Genomic DNA, 23,950 nt, shown 5'->3' with positions numbered 1-23,950 from the left:
ACTCAGTCTTCGATGACACTAGCAAAGGTTTCACCCAACAAACACACTTTGTCACGGTAGCATTTTAGTTTTCTTTTAAACATTCCTTTACAGAACAATAATTATATCTCTACTGTTTAAAATTCACTGCGTTTCATGGTCCATGTTTTCATTTCAGTACAAAATTATTTCCCCCTTTTCTATAAATGGTAACAAAGTCTAACACCTTTGTAGATGTTCAGCTAGACCTAATTGTTTTGAAATATTTAATTAATTTATGTTAATATTGTTAATTCAAATTAATATTAAATTGCAATAATATATTTTTTTTTTACATTTGTAATATATTTCAATATGGTATAACTGTAGTAAAATGTAATACCTTATTCAGTTTTGCATTATGTTAGGTTTTGAAAAAAGTATTTAAACGTGCAAATTGTCCCGTAGGTACGGGGTTTTGGCTGTGCTTGTGTCTAAGTGAGAGAAAAAAGTAATTTGAAAGTAGTAGTCATTGAATTTTGTGCCAAAGCAATGGAAAATTATCAACAGTTTAGCCCACATAGACTGCTGTCATACTCACTGTATGAAGAGTTTTGAGAATTGGGTACTTGCGATTGTAAAAAAAAAAAAAACGTATGACATATTGTAATATCCTTCAAACTACCAGAGTTTGAGTTCCTCATACATCAAATTCACAAGATATCTTTGAACCGTCTTGAACAGCAGCTAATATCTCTTTCAGATCATGGAATAAACTCCTAAAACATTTCAAAAACTGTTTTTGTCAAAGCATGTGACATATTCCCTTAACATTTGCCACAACATTAAGTCATGTTTTATCTTAGTTGTTTATATGGACCAAAAATGTCACATACTTTAACAACTAATCTAGCCTTATGAAGAATATCTTGATTAGCCAAGCTTGGCAGCAAGTCAGTTGCCTTCTGTTTTGCTCATTTATATCCACTTATTTCTACAGTCCCCAACTGAATGTCATAAAACCCAGAAAGGGTTTATATGATTGATTCACAAGACGTATGTGATCCAAGTTAAATGTTGCACCTTTTCCAGTGAGAACCCCAGAAGTTTCAATCTCCACCTTTAAAGAAAATGCTCTGCTTTTGCCTTGATTGCCATCTGCTCTGTGTTGGCAGGTATATGTGTGTGAAGCACACTCCACTCTGAGCAGATCTACAGTGTCAGTGATTCCGCTTGAACTTAAGACCCCAAATCACTGACCCCAGAACAGGATCAATTTATCTTCACTGTTGAGGCTGCAGTAAGCTCAATACCAAATGTCCACAGGTAGTTCAGACTCTGAGGGCGTACTGAAACATCATCCGTTTACCATTCACTCCGGTAATGGCTAAACAGCCTATATATCACTTGAAATTCTCTCTCTTTGTGAGAGCATTGATCACCAGTCCCGTGCTTTCTTCCCGTCTTGAGCACTGGAGCCTTCGCGGCCTCTCTTCTGTCCCGCGAGAGTGCTGCTCAGCACATGGCGTTCAGCGAGAGTTGATGATGAAGTGTTCTTCAGGTCCTGAGTTCTGCGATGCATGTTTAAAAACCTCCCGCATTCCTCGAACCCACAAGACCATGCAATTTCTTCAGCGGTCTGTCCAGCTTTGTTACAAATGCTGAACAGAAGGGGGGGGGAAAATATAATTGGAAAAGTGTTCATATTCATAAGAATACTGTTGTTGAGGATGATGTTTGCATTAACAGGTAAATAATGGAGCATTCCTGTTATGTTGAAGCTTTTTTGAACTTCTTAAAATCAATATGCATGTGTATGTCTATAATATATGGTGTTCCAGACTTGTAAGATATGCACTGGGACAATCTCAAGCACATAAACTATTAACTGGACATGTGGCTTGGTTATTTAAACAATGGTAGCAACAGGAAAAGAAAAGTTAGTCATTTTTCAGTGAGGAATTGAGAGTTCGCTTTTTTTATTTTTATCCAGCAAGGATGCATTGAATTGATCAAAAGTGACTTACACGGTTTAAAAAATCTATTTTAAATAAATGCTGCTCTTTTGAACATTTATATTCATCAAATAATCTGAAATGTTTCCACAAAAATACTAACTAGCACAACTGTTTTCAACACTGACAGACTGAAGTAATTTAGCTCTGCTATCACAGGAATTAAAAAATATTTTCAAATAAAACATTTAAATTGTTATATATCACAATATTAAGATTTCTTTTTAATCAAATAAATTCTTGGTAATCATAAGAGACTTCTTTCAAAATCATAAATAAAACTTATGAACGGTAAACCCAAACTTTATGAACGGTATAGCAGTCTATAAAAGAAATACTATAGGCTACAACATTTTCCAATGTCTTTTCTTTGAAATGTTTTTTTTTTTATTGCAAATTGTGGTATACCTTTTTACCAGAATGAAATATGTAAAAGTGAGACAACCCTAATACCATAAAGCGGCCGTAAACAAACGTTAACAAAAATAAAAAGGTTCAGTTATTTGAAGTTCACTCCTATGTTCACGTACTCTATAAGCTCATTGTGATAGGTCAACTGATGGCCAACCATTATATGACTATAGTATAGAGACATTACCGCATTGCAAGAACGACATTATAATACTAATTTGAAATATAAAAATAGGCTACTGTGGTTATCTTTCTCTCTGTCAAACAAACGCTAGGAGGAGGAACAATCCAACCTGCCACATGCACTTACTCGAAATGTGCATCACTCGCCATCAGCACACTGATGCACTCCAAACTGCCCGCTCTGGCTGCTTTATGAATGGGTGTTTCTCCACTTGCGTCCTTAAAAACACAGAGAAGATTGGCATGATAAACAGCAGGAACCCAACTACCGCTGGGTTAAGGTGTGTTAATACGTTTTAGGGCGACGTACCTGCTGGTTTGCATCAGCACCGGTTTGCAGGAGCCAAAGCAAGCAGAAAGCCTGACCTCCGCATGCCGCAAGATGCGCAGGAGACTGTCCGTGCCCCGGACCATTCAAACCATTCACAGCAAACCCGCTTTCAAAAAGATTACTCGGACAGTCCTGCTGAATGGAGATTAATGAATTTCAACCAAAATACTTATGATTTTCTTAAAGCGCGTTATGAAATGATTTTGACAAATATAGCTTTCGTTATGGTTTCTTAAATCTCCGAGATAGCATTTTTAGCGACTTGGTTAAACATAGCGCTTTCCTTTTAAACTCATAATAGTATTTGAATTACATTGACTTACCGACTCTGTCTCAAGCAAAAACATAGCTGTTGTCTGGATAATTCAACAAAGAATAATGCCGTACGTGCAGGCTATAAAAGTTGTGTTAGGCGTGACAGCTATTCCGCTGCTAAACATCAGTGTTCTGCAATCTAACAAGCACACATGCATCGCATTTTCAATAAAAAGCAGAAGTATAAAAGCTATTTACACGACATGGTTCTTTGATGCAGACCAATCAGAATCAAGAATGGGCAATCATTGTCACGTGACTATGTATCAATCCGCCCACAGCTCGCGAACAAGCTGTGTGCAGTTCAGCACGTAGGCACTTTGTTCATCAATTCACAGCATACTTTGAGACATTGCTTTTAATAAGTAGATTTAATAATGCCACTGTTTACATTGTGGTGTTCCGAAAAATATATATTTATCTTATTTGAGAATAAAAAAATAAATAAAAAAAAACTACCAACGAAGTGGGTTTTGGACAGAGACAAATTACAACAAAGATTTTTGTTGGGTTGTTCTCAGAAATAATGGGGGCTGGTTAATGCTTTCGAGTTTATGATTATTTGTCTGCTGCTTTTCCAAATTATGTCAACACTCTTTTCTTTGCTGCAGAATTACAATAAATTGCATCACAAATGAGGTTGAACAAAACTAAAATGGTAAAAGATTACAGCTTGCATAATAAAAAATCTTAATAAATGTAAACCCGTTGTTGCAGTGTGGCACTGTTCTTCGGCACTGCCCTTCACCTGGTCATGTAGTACACGTGTAAATATTTTGCCAAATCTATTATAGCTAATGGCAAATGGTGGCAATCTGGATAGGGATTGTGGGCTTGCAAGTCTGGCCTTGCATGGTGTGAGTGAGGATGATGGATCATCTGTCATGCCACTTGTGCCAAGTAAACATGAAAGGGTCTTTGAGGGAATGTTATGCCCACAATTTAGCGCAATGCCCTACTTTAAGAATGAGCATCATTAAACATGTACAGTTGTCACGTACTATAATATCCCAGACAAATGCAAGCTTAATTGTTTAACAGCTTAATTAATATTATGAAACAGATAATGCAGCTGGTTAATGTGGAGATGGTTGATTTGTCATTGACATCACAAGTAGGATAAATTAATGCATATACATACAGATGTGATTTAGTCCAAAAAAACAATTTGGACAATGAAAATTAGTTAATGAAAGTATATAATTCGACTTACATTTAATTGTTGCTCTTAATTTTCTTTTCTATTTTAAATTTATTGATATATTAATTTAATAATGTTGTTCAGTCATTCATGACAGTTGATGGTAGGCATTGACTTCCATAGTTTTGTTTCCCTAACTGCAGAGCCGGCCCTAGACCTTTGGGGGCCCTAAGCAAAATTTGGTTGGAGGCCCCTTTGACCGTTTTAAGGCCTAAAGAAAAGCAATGACTACCTTATAACTACACCATACTATATAACTATATTATACTGTATATACTATGTATGATGTCTAACAGGAAAATTATGATACCACTGAGCTGAATGGCAGTGCAAGACACACACACACACACACACTGATTAACTTGATTATAAAAAGACAGATAAAGTGATTATCACTGAACAAAGATACATTTTTATTGACACCAGAGTTTAAGAGTCACAAACTACAGCACATATATATATATATATATATATATATATATATATATATATATATAAATAAAATTTAAATTAAATAGAGCAAATAGAATAACATTTAAATATAATATTATATAAAATAATAAATAGATTTTTCAAATAAACAAAATTAAAAATAACATCTAAAACCCCACAAAGAAGATCAATAGTAACAATATTAAGAATAAGGTAACATTTCAATATAACTATTAAAATCCAATCCAAATAAAGAAAATAATTATACATAAAGTTAGACTTAATTTTTAAAATGCAGAAGGTTATCATTTTACAGCCCCTTTATACTCACCAACAGCTGGAGCTTTGCTTACTGGCAGCATATAACGTTACTTTAATAGTGCTCCTAAGGAGACATAAGGAGTAAACTAATGTTAGCCCTTTAGTGTAGAATCCAAACTGGGTTTATATTGTTCTGTTAAATGCTTTAACAGTAACACCACAGCAAATGGTATAGGCCTAATAATAAACCAATTTTATGCAGCATGTTATTAGCATGTAAGTTAAACAACTGTAAAAAAATTAATACAAGCACGATGCAGGCTAATGTTAATATAAGACTTTTAGTGCAGATTATCCATATTACAGAAATCGGAAAATTAAAGGTGCTCTAAGCGATGTCACGCGTTTTTTAGGGCAAAAATTTTTTTGGCACATACAGCAAACATCTCCTCACTAACCGCTGGCTGCCTGTCCCCTGAACACACTGTAAAGAAACGCGATCTCTGTAGACAGCCCAGGCTCCACAAACAGCAACAAAAGCAAACTGCAGCGACCTGCTCCCTGAAACATAATAAACTATTCCAGCCAATGACCGACAAGAAGGGTTTGGGGGTGTGGTTTGGGGGGTTAGTGTGCGGATGAGGAGGAGGGAGGGTCTAGCTAGCCTCCGTTTTGTTTGACAATAGTTCGAACGTCAACACGAAGTGACGTCACCCAGGATCGCTTAGAGAACCTTTAAGCCTACAGGCTTACGTATCTTCTTGCTTCTTCTCTTCTTCCAGGCTCTTTATTGTCGTTTTTCTTGGCCAGAAAGATGTCAGACATCGTCGATTCGTCGGAGTCGCTAACTGACTGACCAAGTGAGAACGAGTGACATCATAGGGGCAGTCGGGATCAAGACGCCTTCGCGGGGAGCTCCCGGTTGATTTGCCATAATACAGAACTAAATAAATAACAACTCTGTGCTTATCATGATGCCTGATAAAGAGCGCTGTAGGTCCATTTCTTTTTATTTATTTATTTTATGTTACTTTCGTTGTGCGATTCCCCATCCCCCCCCCCCCCACTAGCTAGCAGTGACTCTAGGGGGCCCTCTGCTGGCCACGGGGCCCTTTGCAATTGCAACGGTCGCTTAGTGGCTCGGCCGGCTCTGCCTAACTGTGAAAGTCAATGGCTACCGTCAACTGTCTGGTTACCAACATTCTTCAAAATATCTTATTTTGTGTTCAAGAAAGAAACTCATACAGGTTTAAAACAACTTGAGGGTGAGTAAATGGTGACAAATTTGAACTATCCCTTTAAGTTTGATATCTTTTTAAAGATGCCACTTGACAGATTATTGCTAAAGTGAAAAATGTTATTAAAGTTATAGAATTTTTAGTTTATTGTTATGAGGCCTAATACTATTTGCAATTTTTATATGAAATAGGCTATATATTTTTCAAAACAAGTTTTACTCTAAAATTGCGAGGAAATCAAAGCCATAAATCTATACAAGTTGTGTTCCAAATTTGAGTTCGATATCTCAAAAAATGAGCTTTCAGTAAGATTTTGTTTAGGCGCAATACCAAACATTTCCACTTGATGAAATTCCTTTCCCATTAATTTCCAATGCACGCGGAGTCGCGGACTGACTATTTCTTTCAGGACCATTTAACCTTTTCGAATCATGTTCATGTTTTATGATCTCATACAGTATACTGTTTGATGGATAGTATGGACATTGAGACGCAGGGCAAGTTTCGTACGATTCCGTATGAAGAAGAAAAACAAAAAAAACCTAGATTAATTAAATGAACTGCTTGCATTGCCATATATCAGCAAGTGTTAGCCAGAGTATACATAAGCGAAAATTCATAGCTGCCAATGGAGTGACAGAAAGCTCTTCACAAAAGAAAGAGCTAAACATCAAAAAAAGAGATTTCATCAAAAAGATCTTCATTTGTGTTCCGAAGAAGAACGAAAGTCTTACGGGGTTGGAACGATATGAAGGTGAGAAAATAATGTCAGAATGTTCATTTTGGGGTGAACTATCCCTTTAAACGCAAACTCGTTCTTCTGATGTGGCGCCAAAATATTTAAGGAAATGACGTCACTTAGTTACCGTATCTATCGAGCCCACACACTCATCTGTGCAGCGAGCTGAACAGTTGAAAGAGTCTGTTTTAACTCTTATCCTCAACCTTTATCTTTCTGAACAGCATTTGGAGATTTAAAGCGAATTAAAATGAAGTACGTCAGCTCTGTGGTTTGGAGACTTCGCCTGACAGTGTCGCGGTCCCGCATGTTTTTGTTGTAATAAATGTCAAAAGGTAGGCACTGCTTGCTAACTGCATTAGCTGTATGAGTTTGCTTTGGTGTGCTCGAGTCATGCATATGTACACAATTTTATGGTCTTGTTTATAAAATAACATAACGTTACACATTAAACGTAGTCTGCTGAACGTGAATGTCTGTGGCAGCATTGCTAAACCAACTGCTGCTTGGTTCTCTTGTCATAGAAACATTTCCCCTGTGTGTGTGTGTGTGTGTGTGTTATGAGCACCTCTGCTTTAAGAGTGTTAATTGAGTTTTTTCCTGGTAACGTTACCTTAACAGCTTTGCAAGGTCTCAAGCGTATTGATGTTTTGATTAATGCTAGAAAGCACTAGAGATAAACCGATGATCGGTTTGATATTGACACATTTCTACTCGGTTATTAGTCCTCTTAATATGAGTGTACGTACCGATAAATGATCAAATATTTTTCCGTAATTATTTTCGGAAGCATTCCACTTTGTAATCATTGTCTTTGTCCGTTGTTGTCATTATTATTAGCTATATAAGTATTCCTGGTGCCTGTTTCAGAAAGGAGGTTAAGTGAAAACTCTGAGTATGTTAACCCTGAAATGAGGGAAACTCTGGGTTTTCTGTTTCAGAATGGGAGGTAAGTCAAACCTGAGAAAGCAGGGTAAGTCAAGCCCGTTTCTGAAAGAGAGGTAACTTATTCTCAGAGTCAGTTACCATGGTAACTTACTCTGTGAACCTAACCTGGTCGGGAGCAGGTTTACTTCCGTAAACCCAGAGTTTATTTCGGTCTCCTCCCCTTTTTTAAAGAGGAAGCGGTGTTTAAACACCTCATTCATTCTGTCGGTACATTTATTCATTGCTGTTTTTCCCCCCCAATTTTTTAAATAAGATGAAGTCTATATAACTTCTTAACTGGCAACTGAAAATACAGTAGATTAGAGTTACATCATGTAGTTCTAAACACTTTCTACAGAATTAAACTGTGGCATTCACTGAAAATCACTGAACTGTGTTTATGTGTGCACCAGAAGTTGATGGACCTTCCTCCTGCTGTTCTTCCACACTCTGGGGACAGGGGGAGAGATAAGAATATCCGTTTATACTAGAAATAAACTTAGATTCTATAGGCTACTCTACATAAATAATGTGAAGAAATTTGAATGTGTAGATTGTTTGATGTGTAGACACATAATATTAACATTTCCTAGTAGGCCTCTCTGTGGCAGCAGAAACTGTTTCTTCATCCCCATCGTCCTGTGAAGATGAGCATTTGATTGAGCACATTTTATAATACTATTTGTCATAATTTCTGGTGTATTGAGTAGGCTACTTACAACTGCCTGGGGTTCTGTTGGGACAGGAGGCTCCAAAAGACAGATATTACCATCAGAATCGGGTGGGAGCAACCAAAAACCCAACCCAAAGTAAAATATATGGAAATATCAAAAACAGGCTATATAAAAAATAGCACATATGTAGACCTCTTATACATTTTATGAAGGCACTTGAATCTTCGGGAGTGACTGGCTCTGATGAAGTCCCTCCAGGAATTCCCTCAGCCTGATTGTCCTTCCAGCATTCAGGCTCAGGGTCATCTCCTTCTGCATCTCCATCTCCTCTGCATCTTCATCTCCATCTCCTGCATCTTCATCTCCATCTCCTCTGCATCTCCATCTCCATCTCCTCTGCATCTTCATCTCCATCTTCTCTGCATCTCCATCTTCTCTGCATCTCCATCTCCTCTGCATCTTCATCTCCATCTCCTCTGCATCTTCATCTCCATCTCCTCTGCATCTTCATCTCCATCTCCTCTGCATCTCCATCTCCATCTCCTCTGCATCTTCATCTCCATCTTCTCTGCATCTCCATCTTCTCTGCATCTCCATCTCCTCTGCATCTTCATCTCCATCTCCTCTGCATCTTCATCTCCATCTCCTCTGCATCTTCATCTCCATCTCCTCTGCATCTCCATCTCCATCTCCTTCTGCATCTGCATCTCCTCTGCATCTTCATCTCCATCTCCTCTGCATCTCCATCTCCTTCTGCATCTCCATCTCCTTCTGCATCTCCATCTCCTCTGCATCTTCATCTCCATCTCCTCTGCATCTTCATCTCCATCTCCTCTGCATCTTCATCTCCATCTTCTCTGCATCTCCATCTCCTCTGCATCTTCATCTCCATCTCCTGCATCTTCATCTCCATCTCCTCTGCATCTCCATCTCCTCTGCATCTTCATCTCCATCTCCATCTTTGTGAGCCTCTTCCTTCTTTCTCTTGGCTGAGTAGAAGTCAAATGAGAATGAACATTTAATTGTGTTAATTAGACCTATGTAAAAAATGCTGCTGCACTGCTAAACACTGGATGCTATTTAGTTATTTAATATGTCAAATGTTTGTAAAGTCAGGTAGACTACATCCATGATATGCTCAAGCCTTACCTGATTGAATTATGTTTTTATATGTAATTTTCAGCTGCTGCCATGTTCTTTTAATGCCTGCAGGATTGCACCTACATGAAAATTAAAATTAGGTTGAATAACATAATGTTATTCCAGTTTCACCTCTGATATTATAACAGTTGGGTAAGTTACTCTAAAATAGTTATTAATTACGAACTACAAATGACATCTTCAACAGTGTAATTAGATTAATGTAATAATTACTATCTCCAGAAAGTATTGGTCTACTTATTACTAATTACTTTCTAAAACCTATATCAACCTCAACCACTTGAACAATACAAAAAGAGAGAATAAACTGCACTTTTAATGCTTTCAAATTAACAATATACAATTGCATGAATTATTCTTGAATTGACCAAAGTGTGTAGAGAGAGAAGGTTACATTAAAAATATACCTTTTAAAAATGTTATGTTAAATCCACTATTGTTTTATAGAATTGTTCTATAGTCTATGCAGTATTTAATGCAATGACATCATATTTTACTTAATATTACAGCAGAATTAAGAGTAATCCCTTTAACTAATTTACAGTATTTAGATTACTTGGTAATTACACCCAACACTGTATAACAGTAATTAAAATGTAAACTTACGCATTGACTCGAGCAACTATTTTCTCCCAAACTAACTCTCGATCGCCGCTGCTGCCGTGTTGCTTAAAAAAATTTTTTTTGCGTACTGCTGGTGAGAAATATACAGACCTCTTTTTGTCTGGCGCTGTTACCATGGTGACTCATAATATCTGCGCTCCATTGATAATGGCTTTTTATAGTTGTGGTGCACGCGCTTTGTCAGTCAACTTAGAGTTGATTGAACTTACTAATTTCAGCTGTTCTGTAACCGAAAACCCAGAGTTTCCCATCTCAGGGTAAGTCAACTCAGAGTTCAAGTTTTAACTCAGAGTTGGTTGAACCTCCGGTCCCACTTTATATTAAGTGGCTTTAAGTACTGTGTACTTACATTGAAATTAATTCATTTGATACAATGGACTTATTGTGTACATACATGTTTTTACATTGTACTTATATTTTGAAAATACCTGCATGTAATTACAGCTGTAATTCATTTATGTAATTACATTTGTAATTACACAGTTGACCCTTCTCTTACACCTTAACCTACCCTTAAACCTACCCATACCACCCACCTGACCCTAACCTTACCAGTATCACATCTAAATAGCAGCAAAAGTATTTTACAATACAATCTGAACACAATAAGTACATTGTACTTATTTTTCGATGTAAGTACATAGTACTTAAAGCCACTTAATATAAAGTGGGACCGAACCTCCTTATTGAAACGGGCCCCAGGTGATTGTGGTAATTGTTGATTAATGATTTACTTAAATCATTAGACAATAACAAATATTTCAACAAACTGAAACAAAACAATAGTTAACTAACTATATAGTATGTCGGTTTTGCATCAATCTATATTTTAGCGCTCATTAAAAAAAGAGCAATCTCTAAAACAGTGGTTCTCTACATTTTCCACGATAATATTTGAAGACACTGTGCCTTTTCTTGTTTGTCATTACATTGACAAGGATTAAGGATAAAATCTATTTTTTAAATACGTTTTTACTAAATTTCTACCTAATAAAATGTTGTAAAATCTTTAAAATCATAACTAGAAAAAAAAAAGAAATAATTACGTAGAATCTATATGCATTTTTTCTAGGAAGTAGGAACCCTTCTACCGTTCTACAACCGTAGTTGTTGAGGGGGTGCATTGAAGTAAGAAATATTGTATTTTTTAGGCTTAATTTTTAATGATTGTTTTTTTTTTCTTATTTTAAATCATTTTAAGTTACCGTATGTGGCCCCCTTGTTAGTTTGCTGAGGCCCTGTAGTAGGCCCTGCCCCCCTGGTTTGAGAACCACTACTCTAGAAAACATTGAAATAGTTCAGACAACTAATTTTTTCCACATGTTAAGCCTAATAACAGTTGCTGGTATATAAAAAAATGTTTTGCTTTTTCCTTTTTCATCCAGGTTCCACTTACTGAGGGCACATTTGGAAGACACACTACAGACATGTACAGCCCCAAAGAGTTAGAGGGAGAAGTTGACCACTCGTTCTTTGACAGTGACTGTGAAGCTAATGGACTTAATGCTTCTGAGAATGGGCGGCTCAATAAACAGAAGGCCTCAGAACGACATGATGAGAGAACAGGAAAAGAGACCCATGTTTCAATGGATCAGATAGGGAGTGAAGTTCAAAGTGGGAGGAACAGTAAAGATAAAGCCAGATTGGAGAATGGTTCAAACCAGCAGGGCAGACTGGGACGGAGTAAAGAGACAGAAAATGAAAGAGAGCAACAAAGTAGTGATGTACTTCTCAAAGGCTCCTCAACACTCCCAAGTGCCACGAGCACAGGGACTATGAACAACAGCCGATCTAGTGTGCATTCATACTCGTCTGATGAGGAAAGAGAGCTGGATGAGAAGCATGCTGTTTTTAAACCCAGGAAATCCAATGGTAATGCTAACCGTGATGATGATGATGGATATCATCGTAGTGACGATGAAAGTGAGGACGATGTGAGATCAACAAAACATAAGAGATTGTCCCATGGAACACCTAAAAAATCTGCTGGTAAATTCCACAAGCTGAGCCGCAGCCTCTCGTCATCATCCGACCCGGAGTCCTCACACAGCAGTGACGAGAAAAGCTCAATTCGCTCGCAGAAACATCATCGGGTAGGTTCAGCTAACCAGAAAGAGCGACACAAAGAAGTGGCAGAATCTGATGACACAGTCACTGATGTTACCCCTCTCTCGACACCAAATGTTAGTCCTTCCCAGTCCATTGATGTTGTTCTGCCCTCTGAACACTTGGCAGCAGATGCTCAACAACAGCAGCCCAGAGTTGCTGAGGAGATGGTTGTGAATGATGATTCGGACGGTCAGGGCAGTATAAGTTCTGAAGGAGAGAACGGATCAGGTTTGTGCAATGAATCGAGATGGTTTTTGTTGTTGTTGTGGCTGTTTCTCAAGAATCTCTGTCTGTCTGTCTGTCTCCCTTGCAGTGTTTTTAAAAGCAGAGAAACAATTTGACAGAGTACTTGTGGTCTCCAGCTCTGGCAGTGTTGGCAGCATTCGTAAGAACTATTCCTTCTCAAATGAAGAGGTACGAGAGATCGACCGGGAGAATCAGCGGCTCTTACGTGAACTATCCCATTCCACTGCTAGTTCGCGCAGCGGCAGCTCCGCGTGCTCCAAAACCAGCAGTCGGAGGAGCAGTGCACCAGCTATACGCCTTTACCACAGCACCCTCAACAGACAACGAGAGCAAGAGCGAATCCAGAGGGAAAACCTGGTCAGTTCAGAGTCTTCACAAGAAAATATTTTCTCTCATTCCACTAGAGGGAGTTATTCCCTATCTTTTTAGGTATGCAGTGAACTCCCGTTCAACATTAGATTAGATTTGAATTTGAATCACACTGAGAGCAACTCCTATTATAAGAGAGAAGCTTTCATTAATTGTTGGCCTCAGTCAAGGAAGAAATTGTGTGTTTAGGTGTACACATGAGGAGCATATGCATGTACCGTTCAAAAGTTTAGGGTCAGTATTTTTTTTTTTAAAGAAAATAATTTCTTTTAAAATCCTATTTAGCAAGGATGCATTAATTTGATCAGAAGTGACCGTAGAGATTGACATGTTACAAAAAAATACAAATGCAGTTCTTTTGAAATTTCTATTTATCAATGAATGCTGTACCATGGTTTCCACAAAAACATATTAAACAGCACAACTGTTTTCAACATTGATAAAAATAATAATAAATGTTTCTTGAGCGCCAAATCAGCATATTAGAATGATTTCTGAGGAATCATGTGACACTGAAGACTGGAGTAATGATGCTGAAAATTCAGCTTTGCCATCACAAGAATAAATTACATTTTAAAATATATAAAAATAGAAAATGGCCATTTTGAATTGTATTTTGCTGTATTTTTGATCAAATAAATGCAGCCTTGGTGAGCATAAGACATTTCTTTCAAAAATATAAGAAATCTTCCTAACCCCAGACGATGTGTTTCGATTCTGTCATTTACTGTGCTCTTGTACTCAGATGCCCCAGTATGTATCACCAGATGTTCTTTGGTGATATTATTCATTAATGTAATGGTGTTCTGTGTGAGTGTTAATTTAAGTGTTCTGTGAAAGCGCATGGGTTAGGTGGCGCTGTCAGCCACAGGCAGTGAAAGCAGAGAGTCAGTGACCGCCTGACTGAGACGAGAAGAGACAGGTGGAAGCAGTTTTGCGCACATGCTGGTCTTGACATTATACTGAATTCACCCACGTGCTTTCCTCATCTAAGCTTCAGTGAGAGAGAGAGAGTATTATGCAACTCTTCAAATTACATTATAATTACAAATTCCTTGCTTTTGGAAGCAACATAATGTGTGTTTGTGTTTTGTGCTCTCTTAACCTTGCTTGTTTACTGTTACGTATGCATATTCTCTCGCGCTCTCTTTCTCTTTTGGTCATCCTCACAGAGCCTTACAGAGTCAGATCCTCTTTGTCAGTTTTTATTGCAGAAAACAGGAAAATGAAAATAAAACACTTCTTAATCAATAGAAGCAGGGACTATGAGCTGTGACTCAGACTTCATGTTCCTCCAGGTCTTGTTAGCATTTTACTACCTAGCAACTAATGCTGGAACACAAGACAGTCACTCTCTTTCTTTAAGAGCTCTGAGCGAGCTGACCTCTATCTTCACCTTTACTCTATTTCCAGTCCCAGCTCTTTTCATGGGCTTTGCTTACTGAGTGGTTTCCAAAGGGGTGTTTGTACCAACATACGGAGGCATAACAGCCTGTGACATTCTGATCCTTGTGCACAGGTTATTTTTATTCTCAATGGTTCACTGTGGCTTTTCAGAGTTCATAGTTGTAGTCAGTCACGCTACTCTCTTGGTCATCTTGTTTGAGGCAAGTTAGTGAGTTCATGGATGTCTGAAAGCTTTTAGCTTTAGGGTGAATCACACAAAATCTGTCAAGAGAATTTTCATCTGTCATATTTCATCCCAAATAAAAAGAAATATGTTTTTAAGGGCCATTGTGGTATTTTTGTGAAAATTTGTGCACAATTTTTTTATTATTATTATTGTAGTATATTGTAAACCTTTTTTTACGGCATGGTAGTATTCATTAGTAATGATTAAATAATTTGATTTTATGTGAATTGTGGAATTTTAATTTAATTTACATTAACATGGTTGTGTAGAAAAAACAATTAAATCAATTATGTTAAACAATGAATGAATAAGTATTATTATACTATTAATGCTGTTAATATCGTTGTTTTTTGTTTTATATATTCCTTAATTTGTTTTAATGTTTTATATAATGAAAAATCTATGTAAATCATTATTTAGTGTCTTATGTTATTTTTTTCAACAATTATTTGTATCCATTATTTATTATTAACTATTATTAATAGATTATTAATTATTTATTGTGTATTAATTTTTCTGTAAGGATTTTGGCCAATCTATATAACTGGCATTCTTGGCCATCATTTTAATAATAATACATGTTAATAATTCATGTTGTAATCCAGCAAGCGGAAGAGGGAAGATAATTAAATTTCTAACCTAAATATTTGTGCTTTCAGGCATTCCTGAAGCGTCTAGAATCTGTGAAGCCCACTCCTGGTATGACCCGAGATGGGCAGCTAGCTGATTATCAACAGCAGTGCCGATACATGGGAACAAGCGTTACAGCTCTTCCACCGGTCAAACTCAAGTCCACCAAGACATCTGGTACATGCACACACACACCACACAAACTTAAGCCGAAGTTTGCATGAGGCACTTTGAATGAAACATGTTCAGTTGTCTGCATGTCATCACCATTACATCAGCTCATATTCAGCTCATATATTTAGTGTTGCAGATTCCAGAAATAATAAACAAATTATTTCGGCTGTTCATAATATCATATATACTTTTTGTTTCTTCAAAATAGTGCATTCAGTTTGCATCCAACTCCTCTGAGATAAAAAAAAAAAAAAAAAATTTTTTTTAGTTTTTTTTAACTGATTCTAGTAAAACCTTTTGACCTTAAGTACCATTTGTGATGTGGTTCGCTTGTATGAGTTTTTTTTTTTACTTGTTTAGTTTCAGTGATAATTAAAATCTGCCATTGCAACTGACTTTACTTTTAATTGAAGTCCCATCTGATTTTATTTTTTTATTAACTGTTGGGTAGGTCTTTCCCCATTATTTATGATAAACAAGAGTATAGCCACTGTATTTGAAAACAGACAACAGTTGTTATGTTGATTAGCTGCGTGCATAACATTTAATGCAAAATTAATGAACAGCTCTAACAATAGTGCAACTCCTGTCTTTCTATGAACACAGGGAAGACTTCTAGACCTGTCAGTAGTCCTCACAAAGCTAGACCGGGAACCGCTAAACTCAACAGGGCATCACCACGGCCAGCATGGTCCTCCTGATCCTCAAAATCCCTTTCACTTACATGCTCTGCTCTAACTGTAAGTACAAGATATGACTGTAGGTCACAACATGAAACATTCTTGACGAACTGCTTGAGCTCACATTTATTTGTCTGGATATGGAGTGATATAAAAATGAAATATTTGTCAGATAATATACACAGCTAAATGTTTAATGACATTATTTGAAAATGTGTGGCTTATTTACATTTTAGATTTTGTTGGAGACAATATAAACTGTTTGGGAACAATAAAGTGTGACATTGCATTTTCTGAGACGTTCAGAAGTAAACCAGTTCCTATATTTTACAGACAAAAAAAAAAATGATATAAGCTCGCTGTGTAGAAATGTAAAGTCAATGTTGCTGTTATCAGAATAATTAATTACACGACACATCTGTTGGAAACTGTAAATTTCGTGTGAAATAAATGCTTTATTAGTTATGGTAATATCCAGTGTTGTTCCATTATTTGGAAAGTAAAAGTGGTTTATTGACCCAGCTGAATGACACTTGAATAGCTGGCATGCTGATATGAAGTGCCACACATCCTCAGACAGTGTTCCATCTGTTACAATCAGTGTAACAATGCCAGGCATTCACCTGTCACTCTTAAAATGCTTTTGAAAAGGCTGACTGACACTTGTTGACACAGCAGACTAACAAGGTTATCATGCAAACACAGAGACTGGCACAGTTGTCATTGTTGCGGAAGACACTGCTATGTTGTTTGACTCGCATTACTGTAACTGGTTACTGTTACTAGCCTTTACTGGGCTTTTACTATTTATACTAGTATTATAAACCAAAATTACATTATATATTTATTTACAGATCAGTATTTAATATGCATTCAACATCAAGTAATGTTTTTATACTTTTTAAAAGGGTCATATAATGCCCTTTTCATACAAGTTAATTTGATTCTTTAGGGTCTAAATTAAAAGTTTGTAATATAGGCTACTTTAATTAAACATTCTCATGAGTATTGCAGGAAAACACTAATTTTACAGGGTCAAAAACAGCTGTGTTCAGCACACCGATTATGTGCGTGTTTCTTTAAATGATAATGACTCGGTTCTGTGGGGCGTTTTGACACAACACATGTGGAGTGTTGCCTTGACAACAGTTGACAACATATTTTGGAGAAAGAATGGCAGCGGGAGTCTCTGAGGACACATCTGTGCAACCGTATCAGTTTGAATTTGAACCGGAGTCGGACCCGGAACAAGATGACGGCCTTGAAGAAGTTCGACAATTAAGGCTGAACAGGACGTTTCTGAATGGTTGGTTAACGTAATGTCACTTTGATCTATCTTTGTATGTACTGGCAGAGTAATGTAGTGATGTACGAACGCTATGTGTTTACTGATGTATAATATGTATAGCAGTTCCGCATCACAATCCGTACAGCGGCGCTTCCGTAACATGAATCCGAACAGTCACCCTTCCAGGTCAAATAAAGTTATATATACCTTTGGAAACTGTGTTTTGTCATCTTTGATCTTCTTCACGCATTGTCGAAGTCCACGCCCTTTGAAGACGACATTTCAGCGGAAAGTACAATGACACCCGAGTGATATTTAAAAATGGCGGTGTGCAGGGATCTCGCGTAGACTCCGGTGAAGGAGGGAAAAGAGTCAGCAAATGAAATGAATGAAGTTTTGGTCATGTGGTCTATTGTATTGAAGTTAAACGTAATGGTTATTGGTGTTGAACATTTTTAACCTAAAATGTGTGTTATAATGTTAATAAAACCCCATTTTAAACGGCGGTTTAAAAACTATGTTCACGAGGTCTTGGAAACGACCTGCGGTGACTGAACGCGACATTTTTCGTAATGAACAATATTTTGCAGATCAGCGATGTAAGGACTTTAAAGTCAACCAAAGAGTCAAATGTGAAGTAAATTGTGTCATAATGAAATCTAACTACTATAAGACACCCTGCACAATGAGGCAATCATGATGCCCCGTTGTACGGTTTCATGTTACGCTCCCAACAATGACTGTACGGAATCTTGTGACGCGTAACATAGTTCCCCACCCAGCACAGCCTCAAGCAAATCACCATTTATGAGCATTTCATAGGCCAAAAATAAACCAATCAAAGCTAAGAAACGAAGATAAGACCCTCCCCCAGTAAATGACACATCAAAAGTTTATTGGTCTAATCCGGTAAGGATCGCACTGACGTTTTACGTGCCCGGTGTTGTGCCGAATTTCGACTCCCTGCCAAATTATTACCCCCTCGTTGAAATCAGTACCTGATTGCCTAATCCTAACCCCACCCCTAATCCTAACCCCTCCCCCACAACTAATCCTAAACCTACCATACTAGGGGGGTAATAATTTGGCGGGGGTCAGAATTCGGCACCACACCGGAAGCGAGTTATCGTGTACGGATTGTGATGCGGAACTGCTAAAGTTTGTAACACAAAAACCATAACGCGTTGTTCATTTTAAACGTGGGATTATGAATTATATTGAGAACGTCGTACATAGAAAACATGCAGTAATGTACCCTGAGTGTAAACCTTAGCCACATTCATCGTGAAGCGTGAAAGTCATTTGGAAAGATTAATATAGGCTAACGTTAAAGGTTAATAAAACTTTACACTCACTTCTTCTGGAGCTGCAGCAGGAACACGAATAGTTGGTACCGATTCTTTTTTTCAGGAGCAGCTTCTTAGCAAAACCAGCTTTACACTGACCCTTGTTTATAAAGCAGTCTGGTGAGAAATGATTCGCGCAAACATGAACGCAATGACGTTGATCGTGGGGGATATTCCCTTCGAAAACAAAACTCAGCCACTGAGTCTTCAGCGGTTCGGATTGAGGAACATCAAAATGACTGTTGTGTTCCTTATTACACCCAAGAACAGAACACCACAATCGCTTAGACGCCATTCTGCTCCAGTGTATCAACAATGGCGGACTATGATGACAGCTCGCTCAGGGCGGGTCTGTGTTGAAACGCTGCTGTCAATGAATAATCGTGGGAGGGGCGTCCGATTTAGTGACGTCACGCGGTCGAACGGCTCGATTTGAGACGGGAAAACATATAAGGAGATAAAAAATAAACACTGGATGGATTTTTATCATTATATGATGGTTGTGTACAGGCACTGCCAACACACATTTCAGTACAATGAACTTGGAAAAAGTGCATGTACCATTATATGACCCCTTTAAAGTGATTTATAATTTATAATATATTAGCCATGAAATATGTAATATAATTTTATAATCGCTTGTATTATAATATTATATTATGAAATTTAAATATTTATATATTTACGTAAAAAAAAGATTTGGGGTTGGTCAGTTTTTTTTTTTTTTTTTTTTTTTTTTTTTTTTTTATGAAAGATGTATTCTATGCTCACCAAGGCTTCATTAATCATATTTATATGATTTAAAATAGCTATTTTCTGTTTTAATATATTTTAAAATGCAAATTAACTCTTTGATGGGAAAGCTGAAATTTTTAGCAGTCTTCAGTGTCACATGATAATATGCTGTTTTTGGTTCTCAAGAAACATTTCTTATTAATGTTGAAAAGAGTTGTGCTTCTTGTGGAAACTGTGATAAAAAAAAAATCAGGATTGTTTCATAAATAGAAAGTTCAAAAGAACACGATTTATTTTTATATTGAAATCTTGTTGTGACATTATAAATGCCTTTACTGTCACTATTGACTTTAATCCATCCTTGCTGAATTAAAGTACTGATTTCTTTACAAAATGTCTTAAAAACATCTTACTGACCCCAAACACTGTATATTCTGTATTTAGTTTAAAATAGGAATGATACAATTTGAACAGTTTTTATTCATTAATTCTGTTCATTTAAAATATCCGTGAAACAATTTGAACTATGAAAGCCAATATGAGTCCACTTCCTTTACTCAGCTGTAAGACAACTTTTGCTGTCATAAAATCTGGCAGTAAGAAATAATGTAATTATAAAAAAGAAACCACAAGCACCGATCAGGAGTTGTATTGTCAGCTTTATTCTTATTAAAAGAACACATAAGGTGGAATAAACCACAAGAACAGTCAGCTTTCCAGTGTACAGCCACTTGCTTCAGTCTGAGAGTGTTCAGCTAGCTACAGAAGAGAAGAGCCACCGTAGAACATGTAGACTCTCAGAGTTATGAGGGATTGATTCAAATAAATAAATGAGAAAAAAAGATAACTTTCAATCTGACCAGACTGAACGTCATCTAAAAGTGGGGGGCAGTAGGTAGAGTTAAATATATTTACAAGTGTAGAGGTGGAGGGTGATGTGACCACCTAAGATCACATGATTAAAATCCACCCCTGGGCCAGCATGGCTAAGTACACTTCCCCCACTTCACCCTGTTTGTTAACACTCTACACAATTAAGACATACACAGTGCTCAGGGGTTCCTTTGATGGGATCGACGTGATGGATGGAGAATGTTTATGTGTACTTCTTGATCTCGTCATACAGAACCAGCACAAAGGCGCCGCCCATGCCTCTGAGCACATTGGACCAGGCACCCTTGAAGAAAGCTTTGCCACCCTCATCCTTAGTGATCTTTTTCCAACAGTCGATTGTGCCCGTGTACATAATGTCAGCTTTTGGAAAGAAAATGATCCGTTAGACTGATCACAAAATGCATGGAACAATAGTTTGTGCCAAAATTGCATGATGCTTCGGCTTACCTCCTTTGCGTCCTGACTGCATCATCATACGACGTCTGACGGTGTCGAAAGGATATGAAATGATACCGGCTGCAGCTGTGACAGTCTGGGCAATCATCCAGCTAATGACAATGTGTGTGTTCTTGGGGTCTGGCAGCATACCTGAGTGATAGAGTTCGACCATGTCACCGAGTTGTATTTAACAAGCAATTTATTTGATCCATGTCAGATGTTCCCCAATAGCCACTTACCTTTTGCTGTATCATAGACACCGAAGTAAGCAGCTCTGTAGATAATAATGCCCTGGACGGACACATTGAAGCCAAGGTAGAGACCCTTAATACCATCAGACTTGAAGATCTTGGTAAGGCAGTTCCCAAGACCACTGAACTCTCTCTCCGCTGTGCCTTTACCGATATCAGCAGCAAGCCTTGTTCTGGCGAAGTCAAGAGGGTAGACAAAGCACAAAGAGGTGGCACCGGCGGCACCGCCAGAGGCCAGATTACCAGCAAAGTAACGCCAGAACTGGGTCTTCTGGTCCACTCCTCCAAGGAAGATCTTCTTGTACTTGTCTTTGAAGGCAAAGTTGAGGGCTTGTGTGGGGAAGTATCTGATGACGTTGGCGAGATTGCCTCTCCAGAAAGACACAAATCCCTGCTCTTTGGGAATTCTTACTACGCAGTCGACGATGCCTTTGTACTGCATCTCAGCTGTGATCTGTTTGCTGGCATGCTGGACCTGTGAAGCAGCACAGTTTGAATTGGTAAGTGGAAGAGTGCACCTTTGATATCATTGTGGCCACACGTCGGATGTGAATTATGGGATATGGATTTTTGAGCTGTAATTTCAATTATTTCCATGTATCAGTGTTGCATGATCATCCTGTATAAGGGAGCCACAAAAAAGTGTGATTATTACACTTAGGGATCAGTCTGTCCACGAGCGTGAGCTGCACTTGGCGTCACACCCCACTTGCGCGCGGGGTTTAAGTATTGGGTTGCAGCCTCCAGACTATTTTTAACTTTAAACTTACACCAAATATCGCTGCTCTTCACAGTCACTATCTTAACCCACATGATTGACCTTTATAAACTCTGGCACCGATGGAAAGAGTGATGGAAGTCGTCAAGGTCAAATGTTTAAACTTTAATTCATTAATTAGTAAAGCACTAGTTAAATAACCAAATAAAATCTATCAAACATTAATTAAACTCTATGGTGAAAGTGCACTTTTTTTTTGTCAGTGACGCTTGTCTTAGTAACGCTTTATAAAGTAGCACCATGGACAGCGCCATAATTAATTGTCGGCAAAAACTTTCCTGTTTAGTCTATTCTGTTTTATTAAATTATTTTGAATTTTACCGAAACATTTTTAAACTAAACAAACTTGCCATTCAAATTCACTGCACCCTCTTTCTAATGTTTGCAATTGTTACTTACTTGCAACTTTTATTTCAAGCTATTTACGGGGATATTCAATAGCCTGCACTCTAAAAATCGTGGGTTGTTTCAGGGTCAAATATGGACAAACCCAACAGTTGGTTTAAATGTTTTAATTAAATTTTAAACCCAACATATTTGACCCAAACGTTGAAATGGCCCAGCATTTTTATATATAATTCTAAAATGATTGATTCTGACTTCAAAACGTACCTGCAGTAACAGTTTGACTCTTTCAATGGGGGCCACGGCTGTCTTGGAGATGGCAGCGGCCACACCACCGGCCAAGAAATCCTTCAAGAAGCTGATCACTGCGTCAGACATGATGTCCTATCTCCTGGAAGACAATCTCACCACTAACTAAAGGACCCTATAAGAACCCCAGCGACGCCCCTTCGAATGGACGAGTGCTCGTGTTTGCTCTCAATATATCCAGACTCATTATCGCGAGAGGAGCAGATGATGGATCCACGAGGGACCGAACAGAATCTCAAAGCTGAATAAATATACCGGGTCACAGGTCATGAGTCTTGCGCAGGTCTATAATGACCTGTTTCATGGAATTGGGGACGTTTAAAGGACACTTTTCCCCCCCTCACATTATTAAGGAGCCATTTTACTACAGAAGCTTGTCAACCTTGCACCAAAAGTATTACATGAATATTTGGCATATGGAATAAAGTATGCCTAAATAATAATAATAAAAAAATACAATTTGGCTTTCTAGAATATGTAATCAAAATGTATTTATTCTTCCATTAAACTGATATGCGTAAATGTTTAGTAACCAAATGTATGGCATATGTCCTTTGAATTTGCATTGTGAATTTTAATTATTTTGATTGTACCTTAAAGTAGGCTACCTGTTAATAGAGTTAGATTTCGATTAGGATTCTAAGGTAAGTAGTCCTAAAATGAAAGCTGTAGCTGTACTCTCCACGAAGACTTGTTGTAATCCCCACAACCGTTAATTAATGTCAATGCCATAATGTTAGACTTCTGAACAATGTTAGTCATTGCATTTCACGCAAACTTATTGACAACAATTATCGAGTTTTGCATTTCATTGCCTCCAAAATTGATCAAGCAACTTTTTGAAGAACTAGACTACTATTGCTCATTCTGCACTCGCACCTGTGTCACGTGACAGACGCTAAAATACGCAGGGTGTTTCCTGCAGCTATTTATAATGCTACACTGATTTATTGCATAATGACAAATAAGCTTAGTTTATTATTTATTTGTATAGTTTAGGCATAGTGTTGAAATGCTTACTTGTTACTGCCTGGTACTCAATATGCTTCAACTTCAAAGTGTGGATGGTAATTGTATGTGTTACACTTAAGTTTAATTACATAAGTTCGTTCTAAGTAATTTTGTGGAAACTTGAGTAATATTACTGTTTAATTATTGTATATGTATAACATATTGTTGTAGAGTGTTAGACCCCTGCGCATTCTAATAGCAGTTTTAGATATTGGAAACCACTACCCCATTTGTTCACCTCTCA

At 37.5% G+C, this 23,950-nt stretch overlaps 3 protein-coding genes across 5 annotated transcripts; 1 reads left to right on the top strand and 2 right to left on the bottom strand.

Moving 5' to 3' along the window:
* Positions 1 to 632: 632 nt before the first annotated feature.
* On the bottom strand, positions 633 to 3,365 carry ankrd37 (ankyrin repeat domain 37). 2 transcript variants are annotated; one of them, XM_056256810.1, is made up of 4 exons: positions 3,222 to 3,365; positions 2,878 to 3,033; positions 2,695 to 2,786; positions 633 to 1,619 (listed from the first exon to the last, which is right to left on the bottom strand). In XM_056256810.1, the coding sequence occupies exons 1-4, from the start codon at positions 3,243 to 3,245 to the stop codon at positions 1,397 to 1,399; spliced, it is 495 nt and encodes a 164-aa protein (XP_056112785.1). In that variant the 5' UTR covers positions 3,246 to 3,365; the 3' UTR covers positions 633 to 1,396. The 2 variants fall into 2 exon arrangements, with proteins under 2 accessions (XP_056112785.1, XP_056112786.1); XM_056256811.1 differs by having other exon boundaries at positions 2,878 to 3,030.
* Positions 3,366 to 11,591: 8,226 nt separating this feature from the next.
* cfap97 (cilia and flagella associated protein 97) lies at positions 11,592 to 16,610 on the top strand. Of its 2 annotated transcripts, XM_056256800.1 has the most exons (6): positions 11,592 to 11,598; positions 11,856 to 12,807; positions 12,893 to 13,182; positions 15,487 to 15,634; positions 16,238 to 16,371; positions 16,548 to 16,610. In XM_056256800.1, the coding sequence occupies exons 2-5, from the start codon at positions 11,898 to 11,900 to the stop codon at positions 16,330 to 16,332; spliced, it is 1,443 nt and encodes a 480-aa protein (XP_056112775.1). In that variant the 5' UTR covers positions 11,592 to 11,598; positions 11,856 to 11,897; the 3' UTR covers positions 16,333 to 16,371; positions 16,548 to 16,610. The 2 variants fall into 2 exon arrangements, with proteins under 2 accessions (XP_056112775.1, XP_056112774.1); XM_056256799.1 differs by having other exon boundaries at positions 16,238 to 16,610.
* Positions 16,611 to 20,319: 3,709 nt separating this feature from the next.
* On the bottom strand, positions 20,320 to 22,848 carry slc25a4 (solute carrier family 25 member 4). Its single transcript, XM_056256806.1, has 4 exons — positions 22,654 to 22,848; positions 21,252 to 21,738; positions 21,022 to 21,162; positions 20,320 to 20,934 (listed from the first exon to the last, which is right to left on the bottom strand). The coding sequence occupies exons 1-4, from the start codon at positions 22,762 to 22,764 to the stop codon at positions 20,777 to 20,779; spliced, it is 897 nt and encodes a 298-aa protein (XP_056112781.1). The 5' UTR covers positions 22,765 to 22,848; the 3' UTR covers positions 20,320 to 20,776.
* Between the last annotated feature and the right edge of the window lie 1,102 nt (positions 22,849 to 23,950).

Source organism: Rhinichthys klamathensis, unplaced genomic scaffold (genome assembly GCF_029890125.1).
Source record: "Rhinichthys klamathensis goyatoka isolate OS25496 unplaced genomic scaffold, OSU_Roscu_1.1 h1tg000133l_1, whole genome shotgun sequence".
Classification (NCBI taxonomy): Eukaryota; Metazoa; Chordata; class Actinopteri; order Cypriniformes; family Leuciscidae; genus Rhinichthys; species Rhinichthys klamathensis.
Note: the sequence above shows the minus strand (reverse complement) of the source record. Positions and strands in the feature narration are given on the sequence as shown.